Source organism: Musa acuminata, chromosome BXJ3-9 (assembly GCF_036884655.1).
Source record: "Musa acuminata AAA Group cultivar baxijiao chromosome BXJ3-9, Cavendish_Baxijiao_AAA, whole genome shotgun sequence".
In the NCBI taxonomy this organism is placed as follows: Eukaryota; Viridiplantae; Streptophyta; class Magnoliopsida; order Zingiberales; family Musaceae; genus Musa; species Musa acuminata.
This window is the reverse complement of record NC_088357.1, coordinates 42,957,849-42,976,717: the sequence shown is the minus strand read 5'-3', so window position 1 is coordinate 42,976,717 and position 18,869 is coordinate 42,957,849. Positions and strand designations below refer to the sequence as shown.

The window sequence follows — 18,869 nt, the reverse complement described above, 5'->3', positions numbered from 1 at the left end:
TGCTTAAGTGGGCATATTATCCAACACAAGGTTGGTGAGATCGCACCAATTCCTACGTCGACATTCCCATCACCCGCCAATCGCATCTTCCGCCATCGATTCCGATCTGACGGTCCTGATTTCTCCTCTCCATGGTGTGAGTCGGGGCACGCCACGCCGACGTCACGCCCACCCACCTCCCACCCATCCGGTTCGGGGTAGGTGAGATCGGGTCCAATCCGGTCCGGTTCGCGTCTCCATGGACGGCTGCGATCGTGATGTGGTTGGTAAAAACGCTTGCGAAAGGAGATCTTGGCCGCTGGTTTACCGTCCGCGGTCATCAATTGCTTGCCGCAATCCCGCGCTCGGACGTGTCTCACCAAACCCACATCAGCATTTGTCTTCCTGTTTAACCAATAGGAATTTTGTTAATGCCAAGTGTCCTCACCAACTCCCCGATGCGCTTCGCCGGTATATTATCTTGCGTGCCTCCTCCCACCATCTCCTTCTTCAGGGAAGAGAGCGCAGCCAGATTACTCTTCTTTTTGTTTTCTACTGTCAGCAGAGCAGCTGCCTCGGTTATCGCCATGGGTTCGTACTCGATGCCGGAGGAGACCATCTTCAGGTCGAAGCTGCCGGACATCGAGATCGACAACCGCCGGTCGCTCCATGATTACTGCTTCGAGCATCTGGCCGACTTCGCCGACCGCCCATGCATCATCGACGGCGCCAGCGGCTCTGTCATGAGCTACGCTGAAGTCGACGTCGCCGCCCGCCGCGCAGCCGCCGGCCTCCACGGCCTCGGCGTTGGGGAGGGCCAGGTTATCATGATCCTCCTGCAAAACTCCCCTGAGTTCGTCATTGCCTTCCTGGCTGCCTCGCACCGCGGAGCCGTCGCCACCACCGCCAACCCCTTCTACACCCCGGCGGAAATCCACAAGCAGGCCGCCGCCTCCGGCGCTCGCGTCATCTTCACGGAGTCTTGCTACGTCGACAAGGTCCGGGAGTTCGCGCGGGAGTGCGGCGTCACCGTCGTGTGCGTCGACCACCCGCCGGAGGGCTGCCGCGCCTTCTCGGAGCTCCTGGCCGCCGACGAGCGCAACCTCGCCGAGGTCGAGATCAACCCCGACGACGTGGTGGCACTGCCGTACTCTTCAGGGACGACCGGGCTGCCCAAGGGCGTCATGCTGACCCACCGGAGCCTGATCACCAGCGTGGCCCAGCAGGTGGACGGCGACAACCCCAACCTCTACTTCCACCAGGAGGACGTGCTGCTCTGCGTGTTGCCGCTCTTCCACATCTACTCCCTCAACTCGGTGCTGCTTTGCGGGCTTCGGGCAGGCGCCGCCATCCTGATGATGAAGCGGTTCGAGATCTCAGCCATGCTGGAGCTGGTGCAGCGGTACCGGGTGACGGTGGCGCCGTTCGTGCCACCGATCGTGCTGGAGTTCGTGAAGAGCCCGCTGGTGGACTGCTACGATCTGTCGTCGATAAGGACGGTGATGTCAGGTGCGGCGCCCATGGGGAAGGAGCTGGAGGACAAGTTCATGGCGAAGCTCCCCAACGCCAAGCTCGGCCAGGTGAGACACACAACACTACAACACAACGTAAATGTTCGATCCACCACCTCACGCGAACGACTCAAAACGATCCAATCTCTATTTCTCAGGGCTACGGGATGACGGAAGCAGGGCCGGTGCTCTCGATGTGCCTGGCGTTTGCCAAGGAGCCCTTCCCGATGAAGTCCGGCACGTGCGGCACCGTTGTGAGGAACGCCGAGCTCAAGATCGTCGAACCCGACACCGGCGCCTCCCTCGGCCGCAACCACCGGGGCGAGATCTGCATCCGAGGAGCCCAAATCATGAAAGGTCCGTCTCCTCCTTGTTCCATTCCGTTGACCAACACACACAAGCCTTTGACCAAATCAAAATAGTATTCCCGTACACGTTCACACCAACCAAACGGATAGCACACATCCCCTTGTCTGTCAACAAGTAGAGAGAGAGTGTATGTGTTCAAAGTGGTTCGAACACACGTTGACCTGCTGGCTGCTGCTGCTGTCATCGTACAGGATACCTCAATGACCCAGAAGCAACCAAGAACACCATAGACGAGGAAGGCTGGCTGCACACAGGCGACATCGGCTTCGTGGACGACGACGACGAGATCTTCATCGTCGACAGGCTGAAGGAGATAATCAAGTACAAAGGATTCCAAGTTGCTCCAGCCGAGCTCGAGGCCCTGCTCATCACCCACCTTGACGTCGCGGACGCTGCCGTCGTCCCGTAAGTACCTCCAACCCTGCTCAACCCCTTCACGTAGCTTCTTCTATGGATACTGATGCAGCAAATTCGTCTTTCCAGGATGAAGGATGAGGTGGCCGGAGAGGTCCCCGTCGCCTTCGTCGTCCGTGCCCATGGATCTCAGATCACGGAGGAGGAGATCAAGCAGTTCGTCTCGAGACAGGTGGTGTTCTACAAGAGGATCAACAGGGTATTCTTCACGGAGGCGATTCCCAAGGCGCCATCGGGAAAGATACTGAGGAAGGATCTCAGGGCGAAGCTAACGAGTGAGTTCGCGTCCGCTTGATCTCCATCCCACGGTCCGTATATATCTTCTTTTTCTTCCTGAAATGCCCCGGGCGAGCGACCGGGAGTGCTTTTATGGGTGGCCGCTTGCGAAGGGGTATTTTGGTCTCCCGAAGAAGCTATAAAAGGTGTATATTTGGTATATTAAGCTTGTAATGTTGTTATACGACATGGGATGTATTTGTTGGAATGGAACGTATGATTGCAGCTTATTATTAAAGTGGTATTTAATACAGATACACTTGCATATACAAGATTAACTTTTATATTTGCTCTATAATTTGAGTTCGGAATATGTGTATTTATTAAATTCTTGTAAAATCTTTAAAATTAGGTACGTATTTTTTATAACTAATAAATCTTGTAACTTCTTTGTTGGACTATATACGCTAACGGTAAAAACTAAACTCTATTTACCTCAACCATTAATTTTTTTTTTGTTTTTTCTAGTGATACAAGAAAGTTTTAGGTGATAGATGAGATAAATTATGTTATAAGAATGTTAAAAAAAAAATAATTTATGTCTCACGGTAAAATTGTCACCTCATGGGCGACACATGTACACCAGCATATGTGAAAAGTGAATATCAATGTTACATGAAATGATGATTTTTTTAGTATCACTGGTTACCTCAATAATTGTTATGTCATCTTGATAATTGAAATTATCATTTTAGAGATAATTGGTGTCACATCATTTGCAAATCTCTGTAGAGGGGAAAGAGCTTCAAGAGAATACAATACTTGTAGCATCTCTTTTAAGGAAGTACACGGAATTAATTCAAAGCGAGATCGACAAGCGAAAGAAACGGGTAAAAGGAAGGAGATACTATATTATGTGATTCTATTTAATTAAGTAATATGTATTTAGATATAATTAAATTTTAATTATAATTATCAACTAATAATTTTTTAAATTATAATATAATTACTTAGGATATGATTTTAGTGAAAGGAACTTTCCTAATTACTTATCTTAAATATTATGCTCTCGTTTATAAATAGATAGAACCTCATAAGGATTAGATAGATGACATTATTGAGATATTATATATTTTTTTTCTTTGTCACAAGATTACAAATCTTCTCTTAATCCAATACTCGATCCTATGAAGGATCAAAAAATAGGAGAAGATAAGTTTAGTTCTCCTTATAGATCGATATCACTAGTTTTTGAAAATGATGATGATGCAATTGTAGATAAGATAAACATATCAAATAAGAGCTTTATTAATGGTATCAAAAGGTATATATTATACATTTGATCTAGCTATTTGATTTTAGTTTCTGATATTAAAATTTTTTATACAATAATAGTATATTATAATTTTTATATTTACAATTGATATTATAACCATATTTTAAAATCAAATACTTTAGATTGTAAAAGTATTTCAAATCTATTATATTTAAATATGTTTATTAGCACTATTTGCTTGTGAAAAGGTATTCTTTGATTTTGATTTATGATCCTTAAATAATTTATTTTTGTTATGGATCTACTTTCTTATCTCGTCCATCTTATCGCCTGCTTACAAGCAACGTGAAGTTCCTCGTATTTGATTGATGGATTATCGTTGATAACTTACTGTCGATGATAATATTGTTGAGGACGATAACCACTAGTGATTGCCACCCCAACTATAGATAGTGATTTTGTACGGAGTGGAAGCATCATAGGGTTCGGCAACTGATAGCAACCGCATGCATGGCTGCTTGTGTACAACAACCTTGCAATGATCGACCTGCCTTAGTTGTAGGAGGATTCAACAATGTCACTGCACACAATGACTGCGATGGTTATAGTAGTGTCGTTGTGTGCGGCAATTGTAATAACATCATGACCTATGGTGACTCATTATGATTTTGAATTATACATATAGATACGAAAATAATTTTTCAGAGTGAAAATATGGATAAGAAAATTTATATGGAATAAACTAAATGATTCATAGGGAAAATAAAAGAAATGCAAATTTTGGTATGTAAATTTATGAAGTACATTTATGACTATAAATAGCTTCTAAACAATGGTATATAAAGTTTCTTAATATCATTATTTTTTAAATTTAAAAAGTTATTGATTAGTATTTATATTGAAGATCAGTAGAAGCAAACTTGTTATATTGGTCTTATATATGGATAATATTTTTCTTGTTAATAGTGATATTGGTTTATTATACTAGACGAAAAAATTTCTCATCAAGAATTTTAATATGGTTAATATGAATGATATATCTTATATTATTGACATTGAAATATTCAGAGATATATTGATCAAATATTAAAGAAATTTAGTACACAACTTTGTTCAGCAAATAATATAAGTAAATTTTTTAGTCAAAACAAGTATTTTTAAATAACTTAGAAAAGAATTAGATTAAAAAAATTTATTATGTATGTATAGTTAGAAGTTTATTATATACTCACACTTTTACTATACCAAATATCAATTTTATAGTTGATATACTAGATAGATATTAAGGTTACGCAAGAATGAAATACTAAAAGACTATAGAGAAAATAATAAGATATTTGGAAGAGATATGATCACATATATAAAATTTAATTAGCTTAAAATGATGATATTTTTAGATAATAATTCTATAAATTATCTTAATAATAGGAAGTTCATTTTATGTTTTATATTTATATTAGTTAGAGGGGCAATTTATAGAGAAAAAATATAAAAATAATATTTTATTATATTATCAATAATAAAAATTAAGTTTGTGGCATATTTTTAGGTCATTTATCAAGCTTTATCTTATGACTTAGTATGATTAGACTTAATTGCTAAATCGTTGAAGATATTTTGTGACATATCATAATAGTTTTATTCTCTAAAAATGACAAGTGCCTTAATAGTTCTATGCATTATAGTATAAATTACTTGATGGTTAGAAAAATAAGTTCAAAAATAATTAATATTAATTAAAATTTTAAATTTTAATGTATTAATTATTGATCCATTCACTAAGGCTTTACGGTCTAAAGTATTCGAAAGAATATATTCTCATAATTGGGTTTCTATACAACTTATAAAAGATATAGTAATTCATATTTGAGTGGACATTATAATCAACATTCTAGTTTAAACAATTAAAGTTATTTATTTATGTTATTTTATTCGCATTTATGTGTGTATATATTATAGTTAAATATGATAACAAGATTGTAATGCATAGAAGGAAGTATTTCATTAATGACATACAACTACTATGATTCGCATTGGTAGTTAGACTTAATGTAGTATTATGTTTATTAAATTTATTAGCTTATTTTGTAAAATTTGTGTGTACTTATAAATTTTTTCAAAATTTCAAAAAATAATTAAGTAAAATTATTTTTAAATAACCTTTTATTTTATTTATTTTGATTTTAATTTTTTTTATATCTTACAAAATTCAAGTGAGAGAATGTTAGATTATATATCTCTATCTAATTAGGTAAGATATATTATGAATATGATTGGATTTTGATTATAGTTATCAACCAATAGAAAGAAAATTCAATTATAATAATATTCCTTAGGAGATAATCTTGATGGGAGGGACTCTCCTAATTACTTATCATAGACCATCTACTCTCACATATAAATAGATAAAACATCCTAGAGACTCAACATAGATACGTGAAGTTATTAAAAAATTATAGATCTTTTCTCGTTTTTATTTAGTCAAATGAAGTTATTGAGATTATGGGTCTAATTCAGATCAACATAATTGTAGTTTTATGCACCTATATATTAAATAAATATTTTTTGAATGGCACCGAAAGTACATATCATAAATTTGATTTATCATTATTTGATTTTAATTTTTGACATTAAAGTTTTTGGTATAACAATAGTATATTATAGTTTTTATACTTACAGGAGAGGTCAGCGAGCACCAACCGCTCTTATGATCAATCCTACCTCTCCTATAGAACACTTCATCTTTTCCCTCAACGTCCAAATATGTAGAAGCAACTATAACAGAATCAACCTCTTATATAATGCCTAATAGGATTGCTGTTAGTTCAGAGATCAAGAGGAAAGAAAAGGATAATTGGCAACAAGATCTATCCATGCTTATCGCCACATCATTGATCATCTTAGAGATTGAAACCATCTGATTTTAATCACCTCAATCGCCTTTCCACCAACCAAATCATCTTATCTTGAAGTAGTCGCCCAACAATAAATAGCTAATCTTTTTCTTTTTCTTTATCTTTTTAAACTCTAGATGTTACTCTAATTAGGACACTTAACTAATTTAAGCATCAAAGAAACTAAGTCGAAACTATCCAACAACAATATTCTACAAATATATTGGAAATCTATCAAAAGTTCTCTAACATATTTAGACTATTATCAACTAATTTGTACTCGAAAGAGATTAATTAGTCGTAAGCATTGGCCATTCTAATCCAATGAGCTAGAAAACATAGCCCAAGGTGGTTTAAGATTAAGATTAGTCGGAGTCCAATCTAATAAACCAAATACACATATTATGTACAAACATATGCATAAACAAATAAAGCTCAATTCAATTTTAATCGAATCCAATTAGATAGAACTTCACATGAAATCAATTTCAAGCCTAATACATAATCCTCCAACCGAATTTAATCTGTTAAAAAACTAGTTCTCGGTAGACAAGCTTAATCAAAGAAATCCTAATCCAATCCACAATCTTCATTTACGATAATAACTTCTAAAGATAAAACAAGATGAGATCTAGGTGACTTATCTGATATAGATTCACTAGCACAAAGAAAAGTGTTAATCCATGACGTTCATAAATGAGAATTATTATAATGCATCCACCCAATCCTTTTTTTTTTTTTCATCGATAGAGACAAATATATTAGTTTGATTCTACATAAATAAATAGATACATGATTCCAATACTTGTTATTAGAAAAGGATCTAATATATATTATACTTTGATGATAGACTCAAAATGGGCACATAAAAAAAATAATTTCAATGTGTTAGAAATGTGGTGGTGTCAATTAGCTTTGTTAGTGGGACTGATCTCTTGGTAGGCATAGCATTATTGTTCCTTCTCTCACCTTACATCAACGTCCCACCAGTTGGAGTGCATTCGCAATCACACATCAGAGAAATGGAAAAGAAACATGAAGAACAACGAGGTGGGAAAGAATCTGAATACCTAATGTGATGAATGTTACTGCTGATTAGGCCAAATGAAACAGTGCTGTGCTTGTTGTCTCTTGCGAAGGGACACTCATCTCAACATCGCAGCAGTAGTGCACCGAAGAACTCACTGTTATGTCCAAGAACAAGTGATCTGTGAGGAATGGCATGGACGTGAGCAGAAGCTTGAGGAGGGAAACTGCTGTGCTGCAAGATCCTTTTTGCTTCAGGTGTAATATTAATCCCATATGGAAAATAAATTTGATTAATATATTAGAAGAATAAGATATTGCTTGTGACGGTAAATTTAGTTTTTGTGCAGAAATCTATTGGTAGATCTTGTTAGGTCGATAGGATCTTTTGATAAAATTGAGATCTTAAATATGTTATTATATTATTTTTTTAAAAAATAACATTCTTATAAAAATATTTAAGAAAAAACTCTTCTCATTAAAGAGTTCATATAAATAAAAGTAATGTGAAGAGAGATATCAAATTAATTCGAGCATCCTAATGGCTCTAACAAATATGCTCTCGATATCAAATAAGTAACCTTTTATGATACATGAGCCTCTCAACTATCGTACCAATGCAGCATCTATAGTTTAGGAGATCTAATTATTGTATCTTGTTATAACACCAAAACACAATGATTAAAATATTATCTGATACCAAAACATGCTACAAATTCTAATAAGAAAAGTATCGACACTACCAACTCATCCTGTCACTCAAATCGAGGAGGTTACCTCAGTCAAAAGTATAGCGACTCTCATCTACTCTTTGTAGCCGTCGACAAAAGATCAACCCATGATCCCTATAAATTATCTCAATATCATGAAGTTTACTTTATGTTTTATGTTTTATATTTATATTAGTTGAAGAGGTAATTTATAGAGAAAAATATAAAGCACATGCTTTTACGTGAGGATTTAGTGTGATTAGACTCAATTATCAAATCGCTAAAAATACATTATGATATATCATAGTATTTTTCTTCTCAACAAGTACTCTAACAATTCTACGTATTGTGTATAAAGTATTTGACGGTTAAAATTTAAAAATAATTAGTATGAACTTAAATTTCACTATATTGATCCATTCACTAAGACTTTATAATGTAAAGTATTTGATTAAATATATTCTTATAATTGAGTTTCTGTATAACCCATAAAAGATATGGTAATGTATGTATGAGTAGACATTATAATTGACATTCTTATATACATAATTAAAATTATTTATTTCTATTATCTTATTAATATATATATGTATATATTATGATTAAATATAATAATAGGATTGTCTTGACAAGATAAATTATATGGATTATTTTGGATTGCATTAGGATGGGTTAATAGTGTTATGATTTATAGATAGAAGTATGACATTGATAACATGCGATCATTATGACTCACATTGATAGTCACACTTAATATAGTATCATGTTTATTGGATTTATTGGGCTATTTTATAAAATTCATGCATGCATGTAAAATATTTTTTAAAAGTTTTAAAAACTAATTAAGTAAAATTATTTTAAATAACCTTTTATTTTATTTGTTTTGGTTTTAATTTTTTATAATTTATCAATTAATTAGTCAAGTTGGAGAATATTAGATTATGTGATCATATCTAATTAAATAAGATATATTATAGATACGATTGAATTCTCATTATGATTATCGACTAATAAAAATAAATCTAATTATAGTATGATTTCTTAAGAGATGAACTTGATGAGATGGAGTCTACTAATTAGTTATCTTAGACCCTCTGCTCTTACCTTAATCATGTGAAATTTTTGAGAGATTACAAATCTGTTCTTATCTCTCCTTTTCTCTAATTCGGTCCTTTGAAGAATAGGAAGAGAAGAGAAGGTAAGTCTAGTTCTCCATACAAATCGATATTACTATAGTTTTCGAATACGATGATGGTACACCTATATATCATATAAAGACTTTTCGAATGACATCGAAAGATATACATCTTAAATTTGATATATCGTTATTCGATTTCAGTTTCGAAAATCAAAGTTTTTTATATAACAATTACATATTATAGTTTTTATGCTTATAAGAGACGCCAACAGATAACAACCTCTCTTATGATCAACCTCTTCACAACTTACAGTAGAATTTTCCTAACAGAGAATCATCATAAAACCAACACTTCATCCCTCTTTGCAACTCCTAAGCATTGTGTCGCGAGAGATCAAGGAGGAAAGAAATGTATAATTGGTCATAGGCATTATATGGTGATGTTCTCATGACGATGAGAGTTCTTTGCATTAATTTCCTATTTTAGGCACTTTAAATTTATAGCAAGAGTAGATTAATTTCTTTTTTCTATTATATTTCGTATAATAGAAACATAACTCCATCAAAATTTTTCATCTGAGAGATGATGGCTTGATGGATTGTTGAACCAAAACCCTATAAATATCAAAAACTACTACTCTTAGAGGTGATTGTGCTACATCATCAGTCATCTCAAGGGTCATTATATCATCATGATGTCCAAAATCGTTTATCCTACCGACATTTGTACCACCTTAGAGATTGAAACCATCATCCAAGAGGCAGTTATTCTGCAATTTCAATCACCTCAATGGCCTTTCCAACTTAGCTTAATCATCTCATTTTTTTTCTTATCTTTTTAAACTTCGGATGTCACCCTAACTTAGACACTTAAGTAATTTAAGTATCAAAGAAACTAAATAGAAACTATCCAACAGCAATATTCTACAAGTATATCGACAATGAGAGCTTTGCAACATATTTATACTATCATCAACTAATTTGTACTCGAAAGAGATTAATTAATAGTAACCATCGGCTATTCTAATCCAATAAACTTAAAAACATAGCTCAAGGTGGCCCAATGGACTTAACTTTTAAGATCATGGTTAGTCGAAATACAATCTAATAAACCAAATGCACATATTATGTACAAACATATGGAGAAACAAAGAAAGCTCAATTCAAGTTTAATCAAATCCAATTAGATACAAACTTCACATGAAGTCAACTTCAAGCCTAATACATATATCCTTCAACCAAGTTAATATGTTCCAAAAAAAAACCATTCCTAGTCGATAGACAAACCTAATCAAAGAAACCGTAATCGAATCCACAATCTTCGTTTAAGACAAGAACTTGTAAAGATAAAACAAAATGAAATCTATGTGATTTATCTGATATGGATTCATTAGCATAGAGAAAATTTTTAATCCATGACGATCATAAATGAAAATTATTATGATGTATCCACTCAATTTTCTTTTTTTTTCAATAGACAAATATATTAATTTGATTCCACAAAAATAAATAGATACATGATTCCAACCCATGAATACTTGTTGTTAGAAAAGGATCTAATATATATATATATATATATATTATACTTTGATGATAGACTCAAAATGGGCACATAAAAAAAATAATTCCCATGTGTTAGAAATATGGTGGTGTCAATTAGGTTTGTTAGTGGGACTGATCTCTCTCGGTTGGCAGAGTATTATTGTTCTTTCTCTCATCTCACATCAACTTCCCACCAGTTGTATGTATGATAGAAACATGACACTGTTGGATTCCATGTTGATGGAACGTTTCTTGATTACACTCGAGAAATGGAGTAGAAACATGAAGTACTTATCAAGAACGTGGTGGGAAAGAATATGAATACTTTAGGTGATGAATGTTACTGCTGATTACGCCATCAATCCAATGAAACAGTGTTGTGCTTATTGTCTCTTGGGAAGGGCACGAATCTCAACATTGCAGCAACAGAAGAACTCATTGCTGTGTCCATACTTTTTGCTTCAGTTTTAATACTCCGATTAATTAATTTTATATCAAAAAATGAATAATATTAAGATTAATTTATAAAAAATTAATAAATATATTATCATTAATTTTATTATTTTAACCATTCTAATAAGTGTCACATTAGTGACACTTTGACACTTGTTGTTGTGTGAGGAGAAGAAATTATAAGATTTATACAGGAGAAGAAATCTATTAGTAGATCTTGGTCGATAGGATCTTTTAGGTAAAATTGAGATCTTAAATATGTTATCATATTATTTAAAAAAAATAACATTCTTATAAAATATTTAAGAAAAAACTTTTCTAACTAAAAAGTTCATATAAATAGAAAAGTTTCGATGAGAGACGTCAAATTGATTCAATTATCAGACAATTATACTCCGAGTATCAAATAAGTAATCCTTTATGGTACATGAGACTCCCAAGTATCATACTAAAGGAGAATTTATCTTTTCAGAGATTTGATTATTGTATTTTATTGTAGCATCAAAATATAATAATTAAAATCTTTATCGTGGTATTAAAACATGCTACAGATTTAAATTTCAATTATCTTCTACTATTTGAAAAGATGAAGAATATTATAATACGTGATACCAAAGTTGGGTTTGGCGATGGAATCGGGGAGTAACATTATGTCCTAAGAAATAGACATTGACATGTTTGCATGGGTTTAGGACAGAAAATGACTTTGCAAGATTAACATCACTAGTAAATTGATTAGGTATAGATTTAGAAAATCGATGACACCTACTCAACCTAACTGATGATCAAATCAAATGTATCATCGATGGAATCATGACATCGCACGCACGCACGCCTTGAACTCGAGATAAACACATATCTTCCTCGAATGGTTGCATGAATCGAAGCACACGGGGAAGAGATTGTTAGCAAACGTTTAACACGATCATTGGAAAGACGTGCCAAACTTTGACTGACATATATATGTTTAGTAAAAGCATCTCGACCCGACAAGAAAACAACCCAACGAGAACATGACTCGATACAACGCATTCAAACTTTTGAGATTTTGTGGTGTTGGGCTAACGAAGACGACATGATGATGCATTCATTGAGTTCAGCTTGAGACCATTAGGGGAGTTGGGTGTCAATACATGCTTTGGAAGTGCACAGTTCAATCGATGGTATGCTGTCTTGTCTCAAGCAACATCGAGCTTTTGTTCATCTTAGGATGCACACATGACACAAACAAAGGTTAAAGATGATGGTGGGGCTCTCCATATAAATGGAATTATTATTTAGATTTGGGTAAGCTGAATTATATATAGAGCTAAGACGGCATAGATCGATCGATCCTTATGGGATTCGATGGATGCCATGAATGACCACCATTTGATTCTAAAAGGAGAGGATGTATCAGTTTTGTGAGGGTCAAAATGAATTATTCTTATCCAACAAACAAATTGTTCTTCATGGAATCAAGTACAACACCACAAGCCAAGGTAGGATGGATCCCTTTCGAGCACCCATTGTTTTCTTTTTGAGCCTAATTAGCTATTCGTCTTCTATTTAGAACACATATGTGGACTTTTGTGTTGTAGGAAAAATTCAGAACAATTTGAGAATCTAATTATTGATTGTAACATAATATATATATATATATATATGTTTTGACTTACTGATTCCTTAATGAACTAAATTGGACTTAATATGTGATCTTTGAATTAATCGTTCATCGTAAAATTCAAACATGGAGGCTTTAAATCAGACAACAATTTTGTTCAACATGATTTTTGCAACATTTTGAATACTAAAAATCATGATTCTTATGATTTGACACATTGTTTATTTGGTGTTATTTTTATGTATGCATAAGATGTGTAAAAATTTTGTTCATTATATATAAAGTGGTAATCTAAACTACTTTAATTAAGGAACAAAATGATTGGTTAGGTCATACTTATTATAGAATTTTGATTTGTTTAGTACTTGGTACAATTGGATAGCATCTTTTTCCCATTTGATGTGCATGTTAGACTAATTTAAAATTATTTGTTTATGACCAAGTTTTGAAACACCATAAATCATGATTAAAATAGTTGAAAATTTTGAATTCCATGATATTTAATATGGCGAAAAGGCATTTGAGTTTGAGTTTGAGCCTATAGGGAACAAAATTTGTTCAAAATTGACCTCATGGGGACAAGACTTGTGTGATTTGATGATCTTTATCTATTAGAAGTATGAAATAAATATTTTGGGTATTTTCTTAAAGGTACCATTTTTTTTGCTTTTTTTTTTTCCAAATAATGTTCTTAATTAAAATATCCAAAAGAGCATCGAAGTTTTTTAATCAAATTTTTTTGTCCGATTTTATTTTATCAATTTTCAACTATTATAGTGTTTTTATTGTCTCATTTACAGTATTTTTTTAAAATTTTATAATGTTTTATTGATATACTAAAAATATTATAAAAATTATTAAAAATACTATAAATGACATCATTGTGTCGCTTTGGTTTTTATTGCTCATAGACAATTACAATATCATATTTTTAGGCTTCTTGTGTTAATTTAATTGAGGTTAAACGTCTATTTAAATCATTTATAATATTTTCTGGTAGACTTTATAGTATTTTTATTGTGATGACTAAAACACTATAATGGACAAAAAAAAAATTTGAGACATAATTTAAGTATTTTTTAAATTGAGGGAACTATTTGGAAAATAAAATAAAATAAGAGGTACCAATGGGGAAATACTGAAAATATAAATATTTTCTAAAAAATCATCCAAATAAATAACTCAAAGAATTAAGTGCAAGTCATAGGATAGCTTTCAACTTTATTTTGGGAATATGAATGCCCCTTACAAATATATGTGGTCAACAACAAAATGAGAAAGGGTGAAAAAGATATTCCACAAATGTGACATTTGTAGAATAATTGATCCACCTTTTTTTTTTCTTGATGGATAGAGATTGCGGTGAAAGGCCTCTTAAAGGAGGGAATGCGGCGGGCAAGACGAGCATTGTCACCAAATAATTTAATATAAATTTCAAATTTATCTAGGGGAGAATTAAAAAAAATTAAAAATTTTCACAAAAAACTCTTTTTCAGAAATAAATGATGATTTTATCCTCTTGTCACCTCCACTAGTGGTCGATTAGTTGATCGTGTCTTTCTATCTACCTCCCATACTTATCGACTTTACGATTGTCATAGATTGTAGGCGAGGAAGATGGGGTCATTCCTTGCATGTCCTCGTCATCGCCCCCGAGCCTCCTTCACTATTGAGGTTTAAAAAAAAAAAATATTTATCCTTTACTTGGGAAAAATTACATTATAAAAAAAAAACTATATATCAACATTGAAATTAGAAGCTTGTATGGATATTGAAAGAGTATCCTCCTTTTGACTTTATGTATTGAAACTATATATTGAAACTATATATTGAAACTATATATCAACTTTTGACTTTATGTTGTGTGAAGTGATGAGAAGTGTCTTTCAAAGCTCTGTTAGACTTGTCCATATGACATTTAAATCTCATGTGAAAAATAGATATGTTTTAACACGTTTAAATCTTATTAGTAATCAAGGATCAAATCTTTTCTATGTAGAAACATGCATGTGATAATTATGAAAGGAAATGTTCTGGTAGCATGCATGCATGCATGCATGTTGAAAGTGAGGGAGGAAGCATCTTGAGGTTATGAGGGAAGACTTCGAAGTCCCTGTTAGTCCCAGGTAGACGACACCATCAATTCAAGCTCACATCCTCTCTCTCCTCCTTTATATCCCCTTCGATCCATGCTTTCTTTCTCCCTCATCAACACCATATAAGTCTCTCTTGGTCCTCTATATTCCATTCGATTCATGCTCGCTTTCTCCCTCACTAACACCATATAACTCTCTCTCTCTGTCTCTCTCGCCAAGAGTCATTCATTGATTGAGCAATGGAGTTTGAAGAGAAGAAGGATGAGGAGCTGAACCTGGAGCTGGGGCTGGAGCCGTCGAGTCCGCCGGAGCCGGAGAGGATGTTCAGGTGCACTTACTGCCGGCGAAAGTTCCACAGCTCGCAGGCGTTGGGAGGGCACCAGAACGCCCACAAGCTAGAGCGGAGCATCACGAGGCGGAGATGGGAGCTGGCGGCAGCTGCGGCCGCGGCCGCTCGGCCTGCTCGGTCGACGTCGTCCAGCCACGCAGCGGCGCGAGTTGGCGTGCATGAGGGGAGGGAACAGGGAGTGGCCGACGACAATGGCGGATTGGACGATAAGGTGCGGCTCGGCGACGAGATCGACTTGTCCTTGAGACTGTGAGGACGCGCCGGTGGCGGTCCTTTACGCGTTTTCGAGCTCTTTCTTGTGATCTTGTATGAAGCTTGATGATTAATGGTGTGGATCGAGATCCTCTTCGTGTAGATCCGACCCGAGAACGGCGCTTGACACGAGAGACAATATGTCACGGCTTAGGTCGCGAGGCACGAGAGGAGCACCAACTTAACTCTTGGATCTGCGCCGCGTCCCATTTCCTGCGTTGAGTCATGGCTCAAATATGATACAGGCCCTTACAAACTATATCACATTGATGGACTGCCATTGATGCAGGATCCAATGTAGTGTTCAGATAAACATATCAGAATTAATTCACATAAATCTCAATGAATCTCGGCATATAAGATAAGATTTCTTATTTGCAACCCAAAACATCATAATCAGAGTCAAGAAAAAAGTCTCTCTCTCTCTCTCCCCCTATATATATATATATATATATATATATATATATATATATATATATATATATATATATATATATAGTCATTGTGACTAAGAACTTTTAAGGATTATTGTACCATCTGAAATGGTACGAAATCAAAAAGTATAAATCGGATTGAGCATCGATCGATACATATGATAACCTCATTTCAGATGACCCAATTAAAAAAAAAAAAAAAAGAGATCTATCTAACTTAATGTAAAAAAAAAAATCAAATTAGGACTGGCGAATGTGAGCACTCTTCTTGCATAAGATGTTGTTTCCATTGCTGTTGCAGCTGCTCCTGTCGCTTTCCTTCTTCTTCTTCCCAAGTATCCTCAGGTAGGTAAAACTTAACTGTTAAATCATATATATATATATATATATATATATATATATATATATGATTTGACAATTGAGTTTTACCAACCGTTTGAGATGCAATATGACATCAGGTTATTCATCCTTCTTTTTTAGATTCCAAATGCACTCCTGTTGTACATGACACTATCAACAGGTTTTCTTGCTGATTGTTGGCTGATGGACCAATGAAAGAGCTATGTGTGATATTCCAAAGGAACTTGAGACTGTGCCATGAAGGAAAGAAAAAGATTAGATACTTGGGACCGACCATCACATCATATGATGATGTGAACATAAATAAAGATGAAAGAGGACACAAGCGGCTGACCTTTTTCCCACTTCTAATCACTTAGCACCATCACATTCATATTATTAATCCTAAATCATTGATGTTCACAGTCCACATTACATGTTACTCTAGTTTCAGATGAAAAAATGGCCATCACTCTCTCTACCTACAGAATTGTTCTACAAAGAAATGTAACCAAGAACCCAAGAAGAACTTCCAAATTTGACTAAGGTTGAAAGTGATTCACTTCTTGTGTTGTGTGTGAAAAATGGAACAAGTAAACTATGTCTATTTCCAATCCGAAGTCAATGTGAAACATGAACAGTAGAATTTGGACTGAAGTAATTTAATGATACTTAGATTAAAAAATTATGCATGACTGAAGAACATTCAGATTCAATTAGCTCTGACCAACAATTCATTCTAAATGAGTTAATGAAACAAAGTCTGTGTAGCATGCCAACTTTAGAGAAACTCCTTCATATCTTCATCTAGAGGATATTACCGAGTCTATGATATGTAATTATGTGAAATTCAAGTACATATATTGCAATAGATCTATCCAAGATGAGACCAAAGGAACCTACAGATAGAAAAAACAATATCTCAAGCCTGATGAAGAGGTGTCGCATCTTATCTCATGCGACATCAAGGGCCCCTTGAGAACAACTTTACTTTACTTCATATAGACCAAAGGGTAAGAAAGGCAAAGATATTAGCATGACCACAGGTTTCCCGACGAGTAAACTGATGTATCTCCTGTTTTTTGCTAATAAACTTTTCTAGAAATATTCATAATAAATTTTAGACATGCAAAGGTAAATTAAAAAAAAAAAATCTGCAGTGAATCACTGATTCGCTTTACGTTGCAGCCAAAACACCAGAAGAACAATCATTCATTAGCAGATTCAAATCACAATTTGACATGTGTTTTTGGTGGGTTACTTAGCTTGATTGACATATGTATGTTTTTATTGTAGGCATTTCAATTTTTTTTGTTTATAAACAAATTTTGAGGGGCCTTATATGGGAATACATTTAATACTTCGAAAAAAATAATATTTTCTTTCTCCTCACAAAGTGGGCAATGGATTCTTAACTCTAAAAGCCAGATACTATGCTTGTTTAATTAAATGGACATTTTTATGCTTGCAAAAAGTTACCTTTAGAGTAAAAAAATCTGCAACTCTAGTTGATCACTATTTTCTAACTTGAAGTTCTACTTGAAGCAGCCATAAACGTTTATGCCATCTCAGAGATTGAGGATTCTGGTGCAGAAATTGTTAGTCCCAAAGAATGAACATGAGTACCATGGTGAGATTTGGTCTGATGGAGTTGAAGTTATTATTGTGCCAAAAACCTACTATCCATGCTTGTAAACGAATTGTTGTATGAAAATGCAGTAGTTTGAGGTATTACCTTGTCATGTCAATTGTTTCCACCCTTTGGTTGTTGTATGTTGTTAGCTATCATATAGCTTTGTTCACAAAGGTTTGATAGGATGTGTACCACATTCGTAGTCGTAGCTGTCTCTAGATATCATATGATTACTAAGTTAACAAAGGCTAGCAAGTTAAGTTAATAAAGGTAACCAACCACCGCTCCTATCCCCATGCAAACCCCAAACTCTCAAAACAACAAGTTGATTGAAAAAACAGAAAACAAAACACAAAAACTGACCTTGTTGTGCACTAGGATGGAGCAACCCCGTTCGAGATGATGGTACTCCGACCCACACGACGACAAGATGATGGCGTGGCTCTCGCCGATGAGCTCCTCCAAGCTCCCGACGCTCACGAGCGACCCCCGGAGGTCGTCGACTTTGGACTCGTTCTTCTCCTCCTGGGGGTGGAGGAGGCAGTGCATCGTTCTTCTCCTCCTGGGGGTGGAGGAGGCAGTCCTTGATGCACTCTAACTTCAGGAAACGAAGGCGACACCTGGAGAGGGGAGTG

At 35.0% G+C, this 18,869-nt stretch overlaps 2 protein-coding genes across 2 annotated transcripts; both read left to right on the top strand.

Annotated features, from left to right (window-relative positions):
- The first annotated feature begins 450 nt into the window (after window positions 1-450).
- LOC135648890 (4-coumarate--CoA ligase CCL1-like) lies at window positions 451-2,833 on the top strand. Its single transcript, XM_065166896.1, has 4 exons — window positions 451-1,559; window positions 1,649-1,847; window positions 2,051-2,264; window positions 2,343-2,833. The coding sequence occupies exons 1-4, from the start codon at window positions 567-569 to the stop codon at window positions 2,566-2,568; spliced, it is 1,632 nt and encodes a 543-aa protein (XP_065022968.1). The 5' UTR covers window positions 451-566; the 3' UTR covers window positions 2,569-2,833.
- Window positions 2,834-15,466: 12,633 nt separating this feature from the next.
- Window positions 15,467-15,829, top strand: LOC135649078 (zinc finger protein 2-like). Its single transcript, XM_065167183.1, has one exon. The coding sequence runs from the start codon at window positions 15,467-15,469 to the stop codon at window positions 15,827-15,829; it is 363 nt and encodes a 120-aa protein (XP_065023255.1).
- The last annotated feature ends 3,040 nt before the right edge of the window (window positions 15,830-18,869 follow it).